This window comes from Mesoplodon mirus (genome assembly GCF_964341445.2).
Source record: "Mesoplodon mirus genome assembly, chromosome: 7".
Taxonomy (NCBI): domain Eukaryota; kingdom Metazoa; phylum Chordata; class Mammalia; order Artiodactyla; family Ziphiidae; genus Mesoplodon; species Mesoplodon mirus.
In genome coordinates, this window is record NC_138983.1 from 132,124,558 (window position 1) to 132,146,017 (window position 21,460).

Here is a 21,460-nt window from a genome sequence, read left to right on the forward strand (position 1 = left end):
TTAAGGAGGGACCAGGGATGCACTAGAGGCATCAGGGGAGAGAGGTCAGAACACAGCGAGGGACTTCTTCTCTTTCAGCTTTTTAATTGCCCTCTCTCTTCACACGGTAGATTACTGTTCCTACAAACTGTTCAAGAGGCGGCGGCATGGGCGTGGCCCGCCTACACAGTGGACCAGCCTCTCGGTATTCTGCTGTTTGTGTGACTGGGGAGTCTGCCCTTGTCCTGTCTCCTGGGACCTGAGCATCTGGGAGCAAGGCAGGTGAGAGGCCAGAGTCCAAGGTTCCATCATGTCTCCAAGACATGCTGGGGAGCAATAAGCCTCCTCCTCCCCCTACCATTTTTGGGGAGAGTCGAACTTCATCCTCTTACAGCTGGAGGAAGTCCAACAACTTTCCGGGGGATAATGATTGTTTGAAAGGCTTGTTTTGTAGAAAGCCAGGGAGAAGCCATAGGTATGGGGGGTCAAAAGACAGAGCTTCACTTGATCTAGCCTTCTGGGCCTGAAGAATGCGTGAGAAGCCCCTTCTCCATGGAACAGGGACGGAAAAGACGGAAAGAATGCCGGGCACGCCACTGAGGGAGGCTTTGGGAGGAGGCCAAGCGTGGGAGGCTTGAATCCTTTGCTCTTGCTAGAACCCCGGTAGCTAGCGGGGCAACGGAATGTATTGTCCTTGAGCTCCTCCTTCACCAACTGGTAGGCACCGAGGTACCATATGCCTGAGAAGGGTGCTCCAAGGTACTGCCTTCACAATGATTCGGTGGATGCTCAGAACAGCGCTCTGTACACCCAGTAAAGGGCATCGGACTTCCCCTTAGTTTAGGACAGTTGTACGTTTGAGGCAAGTGGCCTCTCTGATCTGGGCTTGCCAAAAAAGTTCCCCAGGAACCAGGAGTTCGTTCGGAGGGAAGGGGAATGGGTGGAAGCGTGAGTGTGCCCTAGGAAGGGCATAGAACAGTCAAGGGGGTTAGGTTACTGATGTTAGTTTCCATAAGCCCCTCGGGGATTGGGCCGTAAATTTAATAATCTATATGGTCCTAAAAGGGCACAACCCACACCCACTGAGAACACAACTAAAGAGCCGGGAGCAAACGTAACCCGGTTTCACCATCTGATCCACCCTCCGCCTTCCCGCCGCGTGCCCCCATCTGCGCATGCTCACAATCGTCCACGCGCCGGAACCCTAGCGCCAGGTGAGGACCTCCATCTCCCCTCTGCCCTAGCCCCTCGCCCCTGGCGGGCTGCTGCCCAGCTGCCCTGCCCTCCCCCGGGCCGCGGGCAGCAGTGCGCGGGCGCCTCCCGGGGGATCCCGAGGAGGCTCAGGCGCTGATCTCCACCGCGCCGGCCTCGTCTTGCTCGCGGATCAGGTGCACGCCGCCCGCAGTCCGCAGTGTGCGCGAGGCGCTGCGCGAGCGGCCGGGCGAGCTCGGGGGCCGGGGCGGCGACGTGTGCGTCCGGCCCGTGGCGGGGGAGCGCGCTGGAGAGCGCGGGTAGCGGCGGGCAGAGCGGCTGGGCAGCCCCGGCGAGCGGCCCGGCACGGCCGGCGACACGGAGTAGCCGGGCGGACCGGGCTCCGTCGCGCTCCGAGGCTCTGGGGCGGGGTTCTCCTCGGGTTCCGGGGAGTCCTGCAAGGACACGTGCCGCGAGGGGTCAGCGGACAGCCGGCCAGGGCTGGGAGCGCGCCTGCTGTTCCAGGGCGCTGGGAATACCGAGGTGGAGGGGACATAGTTCCCTCCACAATCCGACTGCCTGGAGGGCTGCAGGCGTAGGTCTGTTTTTGCTTGCAACACAGGACACTTAGCGTCGTGCCTGGCACATAATAGGTGCTCATTAAATGTTGAAATGCATTAGTTTGAGTCCTTTGTCCACTTACTCTGCGCCTTCCACCTGCCTTGGACAGCGTGGGACAGAGTTGGTTATGGAATAGTAGGGAAATCACCCGAGACAGTGTCCAAAGACCTGGGTTTGAAGCCTAGATTTGCCACTGATTTACTTGTTTGATCCTGGGCAAGTCATTTCACCCTGTCAGCCTTACTTTTCTCATCTCTAAAGTGGGGATGACACAAATATTTCTCAGGGTTATTCTGAGTCCTAGAAAGGTACATCAATATGGTATGGCTATGTAATACCAGAACATGGTAGGGGCTGTTGGAGAGTTTGTGGGGCACCCAGCCCGAAGCTGCTTACCTTGTCCTTCAGGATGTAGAGTGCCATGGGGTTCTTCCGCTCCTGCTCTCCGCTTCGTGGGAGGGTGTCTGCTGCACGGAGCAAAGAATGGGGTGGCTGGCCCAGGTACGGAACCCTTTCCACCAGCCAGCACCTGCACTCTTTGCTTCCCGATGGCCAGTTAAGGCCATCGGGAAGCCAGCCTCCACCAAAGGGTCCGGAATACCTGAGATCCTACCTTGGCTGCTCCTCTCCCTGCTCTGCAGCCTTCGTGCAGTTGATGCAGGAAGGGGCCCTGCAGAGCTGGCTTCCTTGTCGCCCATTTCGGCCTTTTCCCAGCAGCTCACTGATCTGAGTGCAGATGGGACGGGTGAGTGTGTGGCTGGGAGCTCACCTTCTGCTTTCAGGCGGTCATCATTCTGATCCATATATTCCAGGGAGTTTTGCTTCTCCAGCTTCCTCTTCTTCCTGCAAATCAACCCAGCACCCTGTGAACAGAGCTGTCGAGTGTGAGCAGGAGAAGTTCTGGGGGTGAGGACACAGGGGGGATCTGATGGCCATAAACGAGGCCTTGTAACAGGAAGACGGGCTGAGTGCGGTAGGAGGGGGAGAAGTCCAGAGCTTTGGGATGCGTCCCATCTAGGTTTGCATCCTGAGTCTGTCCCTAGCATTGTGACTGTGGGCTAGTCATTTAACTAATCTGAGTCTCGGGTCGTTGTCTGTAAACTGCAGATAATCACATTTAAAGGTAACACCCTAACCACAAACACAGTGCCTGGCTCACAAAAGGTGCCGTGCAAGTGGAACCAGTATTCATCGTGCTGGGGTTGTCAGGGTTGTGAGCACAGGATGTGGTTCCATATACAACACATGCAGTGGTAAGATGGATCTCCTGGGAAGAGGTGCGGGGCCCTGGGAGGAAAGGCGTTTAAAGGAAAGAACAGAGCTTGGGGCTGGAATGGGTTGAAGGATTCAGGTGCTCAGGGAGAGGAACTTGGAGAGTTACCCAGACTTTTTGGAGGGTTTCCAGCAGGCACAGACTGTCACCAAGGTCACAAGGAGGAAGATGCCTCCTGTGGACAAGATTATGTAGAGCGAGCTTCTTCCTAGGGAGAGAGAGGCAGAGAGGTGGGAGAGACTTCAGAAGGGGCATGGGGTGTGGTGAGGAGAGCTTCCTGCGGCCGAAGAAATAGAAGAGGAACCCCAGGCAGCATGGCTGGCCAGTGGTGGACCTTGCCCAGAGCTCACTTCCTACCCGTGGCTGTCCTCCAGGGAAAGCTGGCCCATCTCTGCCTCTCTCCCCCTCCAGTGGCACTCTGTCGGGGATGTCCTTAGCCTCTCATGGGCCCCTGCCTCTCAGGGCTTTGAGTCCCAAGGGAGGGCAGCAGGAGACTCACTGTACACAGTGATCTTGACGGGCAGGCTGCGGCCCTGGCTGATGGGGTTCTCCACCACACAGCTGTACAGGTCGTCGTCCTCCATGAGCACGCGGCTGATGGTGAGCACCTTTTGGTCGGGGGACAGGAGCATCCGCGAGTCGTTGAGGAGGGGCTTGCCGTCCTTCAGCCATGTGTAGCTGGGCTTGGTGCCATTCTCGTGCGAGCAGTTCAGGGTAAAGGCCTCGCTGAGCTCCAGCACCGTGGTCGAAGCCACTAACACCTGGGGCCTCGAAATGGGCACTGAGCCCGGGGGTGGGAGGAGCCTGTGAGCCACAGGCCAAAAAGCATCTCCCTTCCCCTTCTTAACTGCCTACCTTCCAACTCAGTCTGTGGTCTTCAGAGATCATCACTCCAGCTCTACCACCATCCATCCACCCATCCATCCATACAGCCACTCACTCATTTATTTACCCACTATTTATTGAGCACATACTGAGCACAGGAAGTACAATGCTGAACAAGACAGCTATGGTCCCTGCCCTCATGGACCTTCCCTTCCTTTCTTCCCAAACACCTTTCCAAGATGTCTTAAACTGACCCAGCCTGGAAGATATTTTAGTTGGGCTAAGCTTAGGTCAAAATAGGTTCAGATATTGGCTCTACCAGTTACTAGCTGCCTGAACTTATGCCCCAGTTTCCTCATCTGCAAAATGGGGTCCGTGATATTAACTATCCCTAGATTATTATGAGCATTACATGAGTCAATATAGGCAAAGCACTTACAGTCGTTTCTGGCACGTAGTAAGCGCTGTATACGTGTTAGCTATGGCCTATCTGCCAACCTCTAACATTCCCGTTGGCTCACTCCCAAGCGGCTTTTGTGTGGGTTTTCCTGGGGTCTAGCTAATGTACTGGGGGGACGTGGCCCCAGTCCCAGTCACCAGTCCCGCCTCCTTCCCTGCCAGAGACCTTACCGTCTACAGTGAGGTTGATGGTCTTCTCCCCAGTGAAGGTGTCATCGGTGATAGAGATCTCAACCTCATAGGTGCCCTCGTCGGCCAGCTGCAGGTCGCTGAGAAGCAGGGAGCCGTTTTCAAAGAGGCGGATGCGGTCTCGATAGTCGGGCCGCAGGGTACCAATGACCTCTGTGCCGATGGACTGAACCACGGTCACTGGCTTGTCCCGCTTCAGCTGCCACTTGACAACGGGCTTGTCACTGCTGCTGCTGCTGTACTGCACAGAAAGCAGGGCCGCCTTCCCCACTGTGCCATGGATCAGGCGCACCGGGCTGGTGATGTTCACCCCCTCCAGGGGCTCTGTGAACAGAGACCCACGAGGTGAGGGCAGCGTCAGGCCCTGGCTCCTAACCTCACTCCCATCTTCGAGTCCTCTGGTCTCTCCATGCCTCACCCTTCTGGACCCTTCACTCCCTGTCAGTCCTTCCTTCTCACCCTTCGACTGTAGCTCTGGCCCCTCCGCTCCCCTGTCATCCCTCACACCCATCCCTTTGCCCTCAATCCTTCTTCAATCTGGACCTCTGTCTCTGGCAGTTTTCCCTATTGCCTTCCTCTTGAGGAAGATTCCAGGTAACCCATACCTTATGTGGCCCATTTATGGAAATATGTATTGAGACTTCCCATGTGCCAGACACTGTTCTATGTCCCCAGGATATATCAGTGAGCAAAACTGACAAACATCCCTACCCCCTGAAACTTATAGGTCATTAGACCTCAGAATGAATTTGTCAGATTTTCTCCTTAATTGGGCATTGGGAGAGTGGGGGATGGAGAAAGCATGGACATGTAGATTCCCAAAGAAAGGAGGGTGTCATGAGACAGCGCCAGTAAAGGGCAAGTTTAGGGGCCTGAGGACAACTGGACAACTCTCCGGTCGTACCAAGAGCCTCCCCTATCCTTGCCCCAGCTGCACGTAGCATCATACTAGGCCTGCCCAGGGCAGAACAGTCCTGGAAATTCACCCAAACTCCAGCCCAATTTGCATCCCCTATGGAAGAGGGATTTGGGACAGGTCAAGCAAAGAGCTTGGAGTCAGAAGACCTTGTAAGATTGGGCTCCACTGCTTACTGGCTGTGAGAATTTGGGCGAGTCATCCTTCTAGGCCTCACTCTTCTCTTTTAGAAAATAAGGATGACAACAATAACAAGAGCAAGTGTCTTATCCAGTTCACAGTGCAAAAGCACGATACGTATGTCAGTGACTGTGGTGTGGGGGAGAGAACACAGGAGCGAGCATCAGAGGTCGGGGCCCTATTGTTGACTTAGGACCTGGGAGAAGTTGCTTATCTGTTCAGGGCTCAGATTTCCCACAGGCCAAATGAGTGGTAACGAGATGGTCTCATGGTTTGTTCCAGCCCTGTAGTTAGTTCTGGGATTTTACCATCTTGTCCAATGGCAGCCCCATCCAGAGACACATCTCACATTTCAGAGATCTCTTAGGAACTCTGGAGCCTGAACAGATGCTGCTCGTTGGCCTTGCACCTGGCCTTGCAGAGCAATACAGCCACCTGAGGGAGGGGTCTTCTGGAGAGGATGTCAGCTAGGAACAGGGCTGAGTTTAGCTGAATAGACACATACATGTCAGGTTCTCTGTTCCTCTGCACCCCCAGCTGCCTCCTTTGACTGTCATTGCCTCTGAAGTTCCCTCCTTCTTTCTCACCCCTGTTTCCCACTCTGCTACTGCTGCAGTGTAGATTTGGGGAAGGTGAGCTGTACCTTTCCAACCCCTATTCCTCTCCTTGTACCTCGAGGACCCAGACCAAACCAGGAGGCAATGGAACTAAAAGGCTAGTTGTGGAGATCGAAGCAAATTTAATTTGAAAACATATCCAGTCCATTTTGGGAGCAAATGCATTGTTAAGTAATGAGCTCATCATCTTTGGAAGTGGTCAAGGAAAGGCCAATTGACTTTTCTTTCACCTCTCTGTGCTTCCATTTCCTCCTCTGAATAGTGAGGTGGTGGGACCAGATGATCTCTAGGGGCCTTCTCCACCCTGGCATTCTATGATCCATCACCTGTCAAGGATGTTACAATCATAAAACCTTAAGCAAGGGGCCTCCCTGGTGGCGCAGTGGTTGAGAGTCCGCCTGCCGATGCAGGGGATGCGGGTTCGTGCCCCGGTCTGGGAGGATCCCATATGCCGCGGAGCGGCTGGGCCCGTGAGCCATGGCCGCTGGGCCTGCGCGTCCGGAGCCTGTGCTCCGCAGCGGGAGAGGCCACAACAGTGAGAGGCCCGCATACCGCAAAAAAAAAGAAAAAAAAAAAAAAACCTTAAGCATGGAAGAGACTACTTTAATGATGAAAGCCACCATATGTATGAATATTACATACTTGTTACTGAGAGGAGTCTCAATTGGCAGGAGTTAGAATGGACAAAATCAACTATTTTCAAATTTTTTTAATTAAAGGTATTTTGGGGGCTTCCCTGGTGGTGCAGTGGTTGAGAGTCCGCCTGCCGATGCAGGGGACATGGCTTCGTGCCCTGGTCCGGGAAGATCCCACATGCTGCGGAGTGGCTGGGCCCATGAGCCATGGCCACTGAGCCTGAGCGTCCGGAGCCTGTGCCCCGCAACGGGAGAGGCCACAACAGTGAGAGGCCCGCGTACCACAAAAAGTAAATAAATAAATAAATAAATAAAATTTTTTTTAAAAAGGTATTTTTGTTCCCACAAAACCTTATAGAAACTGAAAAGAAATGAAATTTAGTTCTAGTTCACCTGATTTGGTCAAAGAGGTGGTGAGGACCAGAGCCCTGTCCTCCCCAATACCTTGGGGTGCTGCTAAGAATCCTTATGGCTCTGTGTATCAGGCTGAAATTGTTTGGCTACATGATCCTTAAGATTTCTCCAGCTTTAAGTTTCTGTGATAATTTAGATGGGATTTCCTGCCTTGCATCTGCTAGGTCCCAGGCTTGCTTTGATTTAGAAACACAAGCTTTCAAATTTCCCTGAATAGGCAAATAGGGTTTGGTGTGTGTGACTTGAGGTGACCCTGAAAAAAATCACTGAGCTTCATTAAAGGCCAGGGTGGGCACATCTACCCCCCCTTCCTCAGGACCCAGTCTGAAGCAGTGGGGTTGGCACATGAGAGCGATATATGCAGAGCCATCCTGAGGTTTAGCAACCCCAAGCACTGAGGTTCCCCTTTCCTCCCTCCTGGAGGCTGGACACTGACAGTCCCGGCCCCAAGAAAAAGTGGAAGGGATTCTCCTCCCCTCTTCTGTCTTCTCTGGCCCTCCCTGAGTTTCCCCAGCGTCCACTCTCTTGCATCCCATACAAGGTCCTGCTACTGCTTTTGTGATGTCTTTCCCCCTTCAAGTCAGCTCTTTCTACCAATTTATTTATTTATTTATTTTGACCACACCACGCAGCATGTGGGATCTTAGTTCCCCGACCAGGAATCGAACCTGTGACCCCTGCATTGGAAGTACAGAGTCCTAACCACAGGACCGCCAGAGAAGTCCCACTTTCTACCAATTTAAACTTGATTCTTCTGGATAAAAACATTGGAGAAGCTACAGCATGTGGATTGCCCTGGGCCTCACCCTCTTCTAGGTGGATGCCTGTGAACAGGGCCTGCCCATGAGTCATAGGGATGTATGTAGGTATGTTCAGAGTGGAGGGAGCAGTCTCTCAGAAGCTGACAAAGAAAGCGTTTTCGCTGAGCAAACACTGGTTCCCAAAACTCGCGCCAAAATCGGAGTTGCTTTTAAGTTCAGGGTCCCACAACTTTCAAGGGACACAGAGAACTGGGACAGGTGCCAAAGCAGGACACAGAAGTGAGGAAATGGCTAACAGTGCAAATAAAAGGGACTGGGACTATTCAACCTTGAGAAACGATTAACTTAATCATTGTCCTCAAGTCTCTGAGGCATCATTATGTAGAAAGTTGCTCTTCCCGCTGGAGGCCGAAAAAAAGGAAACTGACCTCGCAGCAAGACGTCCCTATCAATTTAAACGGCCATACCGGATCAGGTAGGTGGCCCTCGTCAAGTAGGATTTTGACCTGTGGTGACACCAAGGAATGTCAAACTTTAAAATATAAGAATGTACCGAAGAGACACCAAGCGTGCACAGGTGCCGAGGGAACACCAAGTGAACACACAAAGAGAAGGTAGCCAGGAAGAAAGACTTCAGAAGAAAGTCTATTCTTTCTTCTGAAGAAACCAGGTCTACTAGCATCTTGATCTTGAACTTCAGCCTCCAGAACCGATTGGAACCAAGATGGCGGAGTAGAAGGACGTGCTCTCACTCCCTCTTGCGAGAACACCAGAATCACAACTAGCTGCTGGACAATCATCGACCGGAAGACACTGGAACTCACCAAAAAAAGATACCCCACATCCAAAGACAAAGGAGAAGCCACAATGAGATGGTAGGAGGGGCGCAATCACAGTAAAATCAAATCCCATAACTTCTGGGTGGGTGACTCACAAACTGGAGAACACTTACACCACAGAAGTCCACCTACTGGAGTGAAGGTTCTGAGCCCCACGTCAGGCTTCTCAACCTGAGGGTCCGGCAACGGGAGGAGGAATTCCTAGAGAATCAGACTTTGAAGGCTAGTGGGATTTGATTGCAGGACTTCGACAGGACTGGGGGAAACAGAGACTCCACTCTTGGAGGGCACACACAAAGTAGTGTGCACATCGGGACCCAGGGGAAGGAGCAGTGACACCAGGGGAGACTGAACCAGACCTACCTGCTAGTGTTGGACGGTCTCCTGCAGAGGTGGGGGTGGCTGTGGCTCACCGTGGGGATAAGGACACTGGCAGCAGAAGTTCTGGGAAGTACTCCTTGGCATGAGCCCTCCCAGAGACTGCCATTAGCCCCACCAAAGAGCCCAGGTAGGCTTCAGTGTTGGGTTGCCTCAGGCCAGACAACCAACAGGGAGGGTACCCAGCCCCACCCAACAACAGTCAAGTGGATTAAAGTTTTACTGAGCTCTGCCCACCAGAGCAACAGTCAGCTCTACCCACCACCAGTCCCTCCCATCAGGAAACGTGCACAACCCTTTAGATAGGCTCATCCACCAGAGGGCAGACAGCAGAAGCAAGAAGAACTACAATCCTGCAGCCTGTAGTACAAAAACCACATTCACAGAAAGATAGACAAGATGAAAAGGCAGAAGGCTATGTACCAGATGGAGGAACAAGAGAAAACCCCAGAAAAACAACTAAATGAAGTGGAGATAGGCAACCTTCCAGAAAAAGAATTCAGAATAATGACAGTGAAGATGATCCAGGACCTTGGAAAAAGAACAGAGGCAAAGATCAAGAAGAGGCAAGAAATGTTTAACAAAGGCTTAGAAGAATTAAAGAACAAACAAACAGAGGTGAACAATACAATAACTGAAATGAAAAATACACTAGAAGGAATCAATAGCAGAATAACTGAGGCAGAAGAACGGATAAGTGGCCTGGAAGACAGAATAGTGGAATTCATGGCTGCGGAACAGAATAAAGAAAAAAGAATGAAAAGAAATGAAGACAGCCTAAGAGACCTCTGGGACAACATGAAATGCAACAACGTTCGCATTATAGGGGTCCCAGAAGGAGAAGAAAGAGAGAAAGGACTAGAGACAAATGACAATGAAAACATGACAATCCAAAACCTATGGGATGCAACAAAAGCAGTTCTAAGAGGGAAGTTTATAGCTATACAAGCTACCTCAAGAAACAAGAAAAATCTCAAATACACAATCTAACCTTACACCTAAAGGAACTAGAGAAAGAAAAACAAACAAAACCCAAAGTTAGCAGAAGGAAAGAAATCATAAAGATCAGAGCAGAAATAAATGAAATAGAAAAAAAGAAAACAATAGCAAAGATCAATAAAACTAAAAGCTGGTTCTTTGAGAAGATAAACAAAATTGATAAACCATTAGCCAGACTCATCAAGAAAAAGAGGGAGAGAACTAAAATCAGTAAAATTAGAAATGAAAAAGGAGAAGTTACAACAGACACCACCGAAATATAAAGCATCCTAAGAGACTACTACAATCAACTGTATGCCAATAAAATGGACAACCTGGAAGAAATGGACAAATTCTCAGAAAGGTATTACCTTCCAAGACTGAACCAGGAAGAAATAGAAAATACGAACATACCAATCACAAGTAATGAAATGGAAACTGTGATTAAAATACTTCCAACAAACAAAAGTCCAGGACCAGATGGCTTCACAGGTGAATTCTATCAAACATTTAGAGAAGAGATAACACCCACCCTTCTCAAACTCTTCCAAAAAATTGCAGAGGAAGAAACACTCCCAAACTCATTCTATGAGGCCACCATCACCCTGATACCAAAACCAGACAAAGATACTACAAAAAAAGAAAATTACAGACCAATATCACTGATGAATATAGATGCAAAAATCCTCAACAAAGTACTAGCAAACAGAATCCAACAACACATTAAAAGGATCATACACCATGATCAAGTGGGATTTATCCCAGGGATGCAAGGATTCTTCAATATATGCAATCAATGAATGTGATACACCATATTAACAAATTGAAGAATAAAAACCATATGATCATCTCAATAGATGCAGAAAAAGCTTTTGACAAAATTCAACACCTGTTTATTATAAAAACTCTCCAGGAAGTAGGCATAGAGGGAACCTACCTCAACATAATAAAGGCCACATACAACAAAGGCACAGCAAACATCATTCTCAATGGTGAAAAACTGAAAGCATTTCCTCTAAGATCAGGAACAAGGCAAGGATGTCCATTCTCACCATTATTATTCAACATAGTTTTGGAAGTCCTAGCCATTGCAATCAGAGAAGAAAAAGTAATAAAAGGAATACAAATTGGAAAAGAAGAAGTAAAACTGTCACTGTTTGCAGATGACATGATACTATACATAGAGAATCCTAAAGATGCTACCAGAAAACTACTAGAGCTAATCAATGAATTTGGTAAAGTTGCAGGATACAAAATTAATGCACAGAAATCTCTTGCATTCCTATACACTAATGATGAAAAATCTGAAAGAGAAATTAAGGAAACACTCCCATTTACCATTGCAACAAAAAGAATAAAATACCTAGGAATAAACCTACCTAGGGAGACAAAAGACCTGTATGCAGAAAGCTATAAGACACTGATGAAAGAAATTAAAGATGATACCAACAGATGGAGAGATATACCATGTTCTTGGATTGGAAGAATCAATATTTTGAAAATGACTATACTACCCAAAGCAATCTACAGATTCAATGCAATCCCTATCAAATTACCAATGGCAGTTTTTACAGAACCAGAACAAAAAATCTTAAAATTTGTATGGAGACAAAAAAGACCCCGAATAGCCAAAGTAGGCTTGAGGGAAAAAAACGGAGCTGGAGGAATCAGACTCCCTGACTTCAGACTATACTACAAAGCTACTGTAATCAAGACAATATGGTACTGGCACAAAAACAGAAACATACATCAATGGAACAAGATAGAAAGCCCAGAGATAAAGCCACGCACCTATGGTCAACTAATCTATGACAAAGGAGGCAAGGATATACAGTGGAGATAAGACAGTCTATTCAATAAGTAGTGCTGGGAAAACTGGACAACTACACATAAAAGAATGAAATTAGAACACTCCCTAACACCATATACAAAAATAAACTCAAAATGGATTAGAGACCTAAATGTAAGACCGGACACTATAAAACTCTTAGAGGAAAACATAGGAAGAACACTCTTTGACATAAATCACAGCAAGATCTTTTTGGATCCACCTCCTAGAGTACTGGAAATAAAAACAAAAATAAGCAAATGGAACCTAATGAAACTTCAAAGCTTTTGCACAGCAAAGGAAACCATAAACAAGACAAAAAGACAACCCTCAGAATGGGAAAAAGTATTTGCAAATGAATCAACGGACAAAGGATTAATCTCCAAAATATATAAACAGCTCATGCAGTTCAATATTAAAAAAATAAACAACCCAATCCAAAAATGGGCAGAAGACCTAAATAGACCTTTCTCCAAAGAAGACATACAGATGGCCAAGAAGCACATGAAAAGCTGCTCAACACCACTAATCATTAGAGAAATGCAGCTCAAAACTGCAATGAGGTATCACCTCACACCAGTTAGAATGGGCATCATCAGAAAATCTACAAACAACAAATGCTGGAGAGGGTGTGGAGGAGAGGGAACCCTCTTGCACTGTTGGTGGGAATGTAAATTGATACAGCCACTATGGAGAACAGTATGGAGGTTCCTTAAAAAACTAAAAATAGAATTACCATATGACCCAGCAATCCCACTACTGGGCATATACCCAGAGAAAACCATAATTCAAAAAGACACATGCACCCCATGTTCACTGCAGCACTGTTTACAATAGCCAGGTCTTGGAAGTAACCTAAATGCTCATCGACAGACAAATGGAGAAAGAAGACATGGATGGATCTAGAGACTGTCATACAGAGTGAAGTAAGTCAGAAAGAGAAAAACAAATATCATATATTAATGCATATATGTGGAACCTAGAAAAATGGTACAGATGAACCGGTTTGCAGGGCAGAAGTAGAGACACAGATATAGAGAACAAATGTATGGACACCAAGGGGGGAAAGCGGTGGGGGGGTGGGATGAATTGGGAGATTGGGATTGACATGTATACACTGATGTGTATTAAATTGATAACTAATAAGAATCTGCTGTATAAAAAATAAAATAAAATAAAAATAAAATGCTAAAATAAAAAAGAAGGTACCTACCAGTAGCCTTGGGATCCCTTAATAGCCTCTTCCTTTAAAGAAACCATCATCTACTCATTTTCATGTGATCATTTTTGCTGGGCAAAGGTTTTCTTTTACCAGTATTTGCCTTCAATTTACCTTTTAAAAGTATCAATGAGATAGTGGGAAACGTGTTACACCTAATCTATACACTCTGATGACACTGACTGCAGTTAAATCCCTTTTTATCTGAAGGGCTTTTTGTTTTGTTTGGATGTGTCTCCACAAGGAAGTTCCTCTTTCCCTTTGGCTAGTATAGATACCCTTATTTGGGCTTTCTCCAGCTCTATTATTTTTTTGAGGTGTGGTAACCAGAACTGCATACGGTAACCCAAGGGCACACAGCGTGGTTTTCGAAGAGGAAAAAATATTGCTTTCCACTTTTCATTTTTAATGTTTTTCTTAATGAATTAACAATAAAGGATATTAAAGGCTCTGAGAAAACAACCACCCTCCTCTGTCCCTACTGTATAGGGCCTTCACTGTTGGGGTTATTGTATTGTTTTCTTATGCTGTTACCACGTTGAGGCCTACAAAAGTGTGAAATCATTTTAAGTGTCAATCACTCAGGAATATAAGAGAAAACCAGGAAATGGAAATGGTGAAGAAGGCCCTTGGGATCCAGGAAGAGAAGGATAGCTTTTTTTCTACACTGTACAGAGTGTAGACGTTCAGTAATGTGTGCCTAGCTAATAAGTGTTAAGCTGACACACAGAGATTTACCATGTTTTGGATTGGAATAATCATTATTGTTAAGCTGTCATATCTCCCAAGCTGACTTATAAACTTAATACAATGCCAATCAAAATCCCATGAGGTTTACTTTGTGATATTGGCACAAGGATAGACAAATAGATCAATGGAACAGAATAGAGAGTCCAAAAACAGACTTAAACATGATAGCTTGACTTTTTTTTTTTTGGCTGCTAGGCTTGTGGGATCTTAGTTCCTGACCAGGGATCGAACCCATGCCCCCTGCAGTAGGGCATGGAGTCCTAACCACTGGACCGCCAGGGAACTCCCTGATTGCTTGACTTATGACACAGGTGACACTGCAGTGAAGTGGAGAAAGAATTTTTTTTTCTTTTTAATAAATAGTGCTGGGCCACATAGGGAAAAAAAAAGAATATTGATCTCTATCTCACATCTCACACAAATAGCAATTCTAGGTAGATTGTAGATCTAAGTGCGAAAGGAAAAATAATGTTTTAGAAAGAAAACATAGCATAATATCTCCATGACTTGAGGGCAGACACAGATTTTTTTGACAGGACAGAAAAGTGGTACCCATAAAAGAAGAAAATGATACACTGGACACAATAAAGTTAAGAGCTTCTGTTCATCAAAAGACACCATTAAGAGAGTGAAAAGGCAAGCTGTACAGTGAGAGATATTTGTAATACATATATCCTATAAACAACTCATATCCAACATATATATTTTAAATTCCTACAAATTAGTACTTTAACAAAATCCAGGAAACTCAGTAGAAAGTGGGCAAAAGACTTGGAACAGGTACCTCACATAAAAGGATTTCCAAATGGCTAATAAATATGTGAAAAAGACACAACTTCATTAATCATCATAGAAATGCAATTTCCCTGGTGGCGCAGTGGTTAAGAATATGCCTGCCAATGCAGGGGACACAGGTTCCAGCCCTGGTTCAGGAAGATCCCACATGCTGCGGAGCAACTAAGCCCGTGTGCCACAGCTACTGAGCCTGCACCCTAGAGCCCGTGAACCACAACTACTGAAGCCCACGTGCCTAGAGCCCGAGCTCCACAACAAGAAAAGCCACCGCAATGAGAAGACCGCGTACCACAACGAAGAGTAGCCCCCGCTCACTGCAACTAGAGAAGCCCGCGCGCAGCAACAAAGACCCAACACAGCCAAAAAGAAATAAATTTTAAAAAATTTTTTAAAAAAGAAATGCAATTTTAAACCATAATTTGATGCCACCTCATGCTAGGATAGCTAAAATGAAAACGAGAAGATTCAATTATTGGTGAATATATGGAACATCTGGAACTCTCAATCACTGCTGGTGGGAATGTAGATTGATACAACTATGTAGATTGATACAACCACTTTTGAAAACTCTGGCTATGTCTACTAAGTCTAACCACACACGTATAACTCAGCAAATTCTACTCCTGGGTATATCTGTTCACCAAAAGACATCTACTAGAATGTTTTAACAACTCTATGCATAAAGGCCCAAACTGTAAACAACCAAAGTGTCTATCAAAGTTCAATAGGTAAATTGTGGTAAATTCATACGATGGAATATTCTACAGCACTGAGACCAAACAAGTTATAATTTTAACAACAAAATGCATGAATCTTACAAATTTGGTGCTCATTGAAAGAAGCCAGGCATAAAAGAATGCATACACATAATTCCATTTTTATGAAGTTCAAAGACATGCAAAATTAATCCATATTAGAAGTTAGGACACCACCGTGACCCTGGGGGGAAGGCAATAGTAACAGAAATAGTATGGGGGTGCTTCCGAGGTGCTGAAATGTTCTTTTTCTTGGTCTTGGGGGCTGATTAAATGGGTCTGTTCACTTCATAAAGGTTCGTAAAACTGTATCCTTATGCAAAATGCATGTTCCTGTATGTAATTTTCAATTGCAATTAAAAAAAAAAAAAAGACAGCACCTACGATGTGAAGGTGATCTTAGGACTAAAAGGGTGGAAACCAGGCAAGGGACTTCCTGCTACTGGGTCGGTAGAGGATGCGCTAACTCTAGGATCCCAGAGAGTAACATCTTGCAAATCAGATTATCTAGATTTATGGCATGCTGTGTTTATGTCTGTAAATAGTATCCTAGCCTCTAGAAAAGCCTTGTTTGAATGTTCCAGGAATAGGGCTGTGATGAATTTAGGAAAGCCTCATTAGGCCATATTAGGTTCAGAGTACTAAGTGTTACTTGCCTGAGGCTAGTTTGGTGATTGCTGTCATAAGGGAGTATGGCAAGGGATTAAGGTAAATCTCTGGGAGCCAGGGCCACATGGTCCAGCCCCCCTTTTAGTGCCAATCTTAAAAATACATTTCCCAGCCTCCCTTGCAATTAATTATGATACTACTGATTTCTAGTCAATAATACTAGCAAAAGTTGTAGACACCTTTTATAGGCTGATTTAGAAAAACCTCCCTCCTTTTTTTTTAATACTCTACCTAAAAGAAATGAAGATAAATCTCAGACTGACCATTGGAAACACATGTCAAAGTTGATAGCGCTCCATCAGCTTGGTGCCTGAAAAACCTCATGGAACAGTCTTTCCTCATTCCAGGCCTAGCCTGAAACGGCACTGACTACTCCATGGTTAATGCCAGGAGGCCTTAAATTTTGGAATTTATTTGTCACAGAAGCTGACACTTTCCTCGTAGATTGAGGATGGCAGAAATTCCTCAGCTCTTTATTGCTCTTGAGTCCACAGCAGTACAATGGCCTGACCCTGCACTTACCAAGTCTTACCTGTCATAGATTGTAACTAATATCTTATTAGCATAGTTTATCTTTAGAACTTTTTTGTTATACCTTTTTTTTTTTTTTTTTGGCCGAGCCATGTGGCATGCCTGATCTTAGTTCCTTGACCAGTGATCGAACCCATGCCCCCTGCAGTGGAAGCACGGAGTCTTAACCGCTGGACCGCCAAGGAAGTCCCTTGTTATATAATAATTATTAAGTTCCATTTTCCCTCACAGGAGATCCTTTGTCACCTTTTTTTTTTGCCTAATCACACTGACTGACAAGATCTTTCTATATATTTTTTTCTTTACCATATGATGACCTGAAAGAGCTTCGGGAACATCTCTGATTTGTATAATTCATTGTGCATTTCCTATTCCCAATTCACTGCCTCCATACCCTCAGCTCTCATTTCCTCAACTCATTGTAATTTCCACTGAGACCGCTCTCAACAAGACTAATGGTAACCTCTTTTTTTTTTTAAATAAATTTATTTATTTATTTATTGCTTCGTTGCTGCACGTGGGCTTTCTCTAGTTGCGGAGAGCGGGGGCTACTCTTCGTTGCGGTGCATGGGCTTCTCATTGCAGTGGCTTCTCTTGTTGCGGAGCACGGGCTCTAGGCGCAAGGACTTCAGTAGTTGTGGCACATGGGCTCAGTAGTTGTGGTGCATGGGCTTAGTTGCTCCGTGGCATTTGGGACCTTTCCGGACCAGGGCTCGAACCCGTGTACCCCTGCATTGGCAGACGGATTCTTAACCACTGTGCCACCAGTTAAGTCCCTAATGGTAACCTTTTAATTGGCTCTTTAATGGGCTCTTTCAGGTCCTTATTATACTGGGCTCCTTGATACATTTGATGATGATTGTCTGGGAAACTCCCAACTCCCTTCACTTTATAGATACCACAGTCTCCCAGGTCTCCCTCTGTGTCTCTGATTGTTCCTTCTGGGGCTCCTCAGTGGGCTTTATTCTCTGCCTTCCTCTGCAAATCTTGGGGTTCCTCAATGTTCCATATTTAGCTCATTTTCTCCTCCAAGGAAATATTTATTCATTCTCCTTATTTTAAATCTCACCTCTTGGCTGACAGTTTCCAAATACTTCCCTCCAACCCTCCAGCTTTAGGTTATTCAACATTTTCCCACACATGACTCATAGGCATTTCAACCTCAACATGAGAAACACTAGTTATCATATCTCCCAACCTTGCCCCATTTTTTAAATTTATGGTTTCACACAGAAACCCTACCTCCTTCTCTAGATCGTTTCACTTCCTATAAATCACTAGGTCCTGACTTTCCCTCCAAAATATTATCTCAACATCCCTCACTCCCCCTCTCTTTATTCTAATTCCAGCCCAGGTCACTTCTCTCCTGAACTATTGCAATAGCCTCGCTATGGTTTGACTTGTGTCCCCTAAAATTCATATCTTGAAGTCCTAACCCCAAGTATCTCAGAATGTGACCTTATTTTGCAGTGTGGTCATTGCCAAGGTAATAAGCTAAAATGAGGTCATGCTGGAGTGGGGTGGGCCTCTAATCGAAGATGACTGGTGTCCTTTTAAAAAGGAGGAATTTGGATATACACACAAGCACAGGGAGAATGCCATGTGAAGATTAAAGTTAATCTGTTACAGCCAAGGAACTCCCAGAAGCCAGCAGAGAGCACTGGAACAGAACCTTCCCTAGGGCCTTCAGAGGGAGCACAGCCTTGCCAGCACCTTGATCTTGAACTTTTATTCTCCAGAACTGTGAGACAATACATTTCTGCTATTGAAGCCACCCAGTCTGTGGTTCCAGCAAATGGATACAGGCTTCCTTTCCTATCTTGCTTGCCTACAGTTTCACCTCCAACGCCTCACTGCAGAGTGAGGGATCTGAGCTATACTCTGGCCCTGCTGGTTCCCAGATTAAAAACCATTCAATGTCCTCCCACGCTCCCATTGTTTGCAAATTATATTACAGTTTCCTTAGCAGAGTTTACCAGTCTCACCTAACTCCATCCACACTTTCTTCTCCAGCAGCGGTAACTGACTGGGCTGCTCCTAACATGTGATACCATTTCAAGCTGTTGACCTTGGCCCATTTTCCCAACTCTAATGCTCACTCCCACACCTATCTGTTTTTCTCATCTTTTAAAATTCAGTGCAGACATTCCCAGGAAACCTCCCCTGATATTCCCCCACTCCCATCCTGTACCACCAGCACCAGCTTCCTGATGGGGTAGGTGACCTCTCTCTGATTCTTGGAACCCTCTGCCTCTCTGACTCATAGTAGTTTCTGCATTTTATTAAAATGATCTCTGCATCTTATTTGCCCCACTAAATTGTGAATTCCTAGGCTCTCTGGAATAGTGTGTGTGTGCGCGCCTGCGTGTGCGCACATAAGCATGTGTATTTCAAATCAGATCATTTCTCCAAGAAGCTGGTAGGGGGAGGTAGGTGTCTATGGCGTGTGTGTTATGCATAGGTTGGTGTTACTCTCCCAAACCAGGAGGCTTATTATCTCCAAAGCTTCTTTCATCTCCCTTGTTATTTTACACTCAGAGAAGCCAGGGTGGCGGCTGGGGAGACACAAAACCAAGATTTCCCCACCCCTCCAAGGCCCACCATAGTCCCTCGGAAAGAATGCCAGACTGGCCCACGCCAACAAGACATCCCATCAGAAACGGCTCATTGCCCTCCATCTAATGTACGGAATGCCGTGGGAGCTGCAAAGTCATGCAGGCTTTGGGGGATGGGGGGCAGGGGCCGGGCAGGAGGCATACAGAATGAAGAAATACATTCAACACGAATGCCTGAATTCACTGAGACGCTTCCCACGGTGGCTGAGCATTCTCCCCTCCTCCCACCCCAAAGGCATTCTGGCCCTCAGCTCTCCCCTCCCTCTCCTTTGAAAGCCCTGGGTCCCTTCTCTAGACCCTGTCTTACCCTCTGGTCTCCTACCTGTCTGGATCAGAAGCAGGTAGAGAAAAGGAGTGAGGCGCAGGGCACTGAAGGCTCTGGACAGGGCTTCCCTTTCTCTCTTCATTTTGGGTGGCGTTCTCCAGCTCTGGTGCACACAATTAGCATGATTTCTCCACTCTGGGCACGTCCCTTTGTACCACTCGGAGTTTCTCTGCCCGAACACAACCCTGCCAAGTTCCCTCTGAATACACAGAGCTCTGTGTGTTGCTGGACTTGTTCTTTCCTCTCTTTCAGACCTGGCATTTTCTAGTTTCAAAGCCCTACATCCCGGGTTCGGAGGAGAGTATCTGCTTGGGAGATAATCTCCAGCACAGGGTTCAGTCTGATGGGTCCCAGCAGCCTAGCAGCTCTTTGTTCACCTGCGCTGAGCCCCACTGTCAGGGGGAGATGAGGATTTGGGCTCATTGAAGGGACTGGGCTGGGACACACACTAAATTGGACCTTGTGTGTCCCAACCTGTCCTGTCTCCACCTCACGCTCCCTGTTCCTGCAAAGGAGGGTGTGCGCCAGGGACACACCTCCAATAAACTCTGAAAATGGAGGGAGAGGAGCTTTTCAAAAGCTGGGGAATGAGAGATTCCAGAAACTGCTGAAGAAATGGAAAACTCCTGTTCCACCCCAAAGAAAGAAGATTGGAATATGGCTTGAATTCTATTGTTTTCATACCTGTCCTGGTGCTGCTTGGGCTTCTCTCTCCTATCATAGAATCACATAGATTCTGGGAACCTTTCTCCAGAAGCTACTCTGCTCATTCCCTAGCCTCCAGCCCATTTCCTAGAACATGTCAGAACAAAGATGAAGGTAATAGCCCAAGGGCCTGGGGTTCTGTCACCAGCTACAGCCCAGCCATTTCCTCAAGTCTTGAGGCATGATGAAGAGAGACACCCCAGCTCTACCCTGACCCTTCATTACCACGTCCACATCCTCTCCTGAGGGGCATCAGTGGAATGTATGCTTGCTAACTGTGTGATCTGGGGATGGGTGTGCAACCTTGTTAATTCTCCAATTTCACATCTGTAAAAGGGGGGAAAACAGTAGCTTCCTTGTAGAAATTGTTGAGAGGACTGATGAAGATTTAGTACGGTAGAGTGCCTAGAAAATTCTTCGTTGGAGAGGTGATATTTTAAACTTTAAGAAAAAACTGCCTCTTCTTCTTTTCCATTCCTTTAGGGATCTTTATATCTTGGTGAGACCAAAGTTTACAACTTCCCCTCTTGACTGTCTCTGACGCTGACCTTAGTTTTGTAAATGCAGTAGCTATCTCTTAAAAGTATTCTTTTTACATACTGGAGACAGCTTGTGTAAGCCAGGTTTCTAGAACTGAAGATTGAGTGCATGGTCCATCTGAGCCAAAGGATGGGGAGAAGAGGTGGGAAGCATTGCTTTTGAACTTCACAGAGGAACTCCAAAAAATATTCTGAAATACACAAGTCAGATTTTTTTCCTTTTGCATCTTTATGGTTGTGACTTTTTCCTACACAGCTCAAGGCGCTTGTCTGCCTCTGGTAGAGTTAATGGTGTTTCAGCATGAATACAATGAAAAAGAGAAAGGCAATATTCAGCTTCTGACATCGAAAATAGTATTTTAGAGTCAGTAGCAAGACGAAAGACTTGAAAGCCAGTGTTTGTAAGGTACAGAAGGATATTTTAATTTCTTTTATCTGCTCCTTGGATGTATCACAGAGCAGGCTGTGGACCAG

At 46.5% G+C, this 21,460-nt stretch overlaps 1 protein-coding gene across 3 annotated transcripts; it reads right to left on the minus strand.

Moving 5' to 3' along the window:
- Positions 1–1,319: 1,319 nt before the first annotated feature.
- Positions 1,320–19,989, minus strand: HEPACAM (hepatic and glial cell adhesion molecule; the record flags this gene model as incomplete). 3 transcript variants are annotated; one of them, XM_082628410.1, is made up of 7 exons in its annotated part: positions 1,320–1,625; positions 2,188–2,258; positions 2,561–2,634; positions 3,173–3,272; positions 3,564–3,845; positions 4,520–4,861; positions 19,740–19,989. In XM_082628410.1, 7 exons carry the CDS (start codon positions 19,822–19,824, stop codon positions 1,320–1,322), a joined length of 1,260 nt encoding a protein of 419 aa, XP_082484536.1. The 3 variants fall into 3 exon arrangements, with proteins under 3 accessions (XP_082484536.1, XP_082484535.1, XP_082484534.1); XM_082628409.1 differs by having other exon boundaries at positions 3,179–3,272; positions 19,740–19,824; XM_082628408.1 differs by having other exon boundaries at positions 2,405–2,634; positions 3,179–3,272; positions 19,740–19,824.
- Between the last annotated feature and the right edge of the window lie 1,471 nt (positions 19,990–21,460).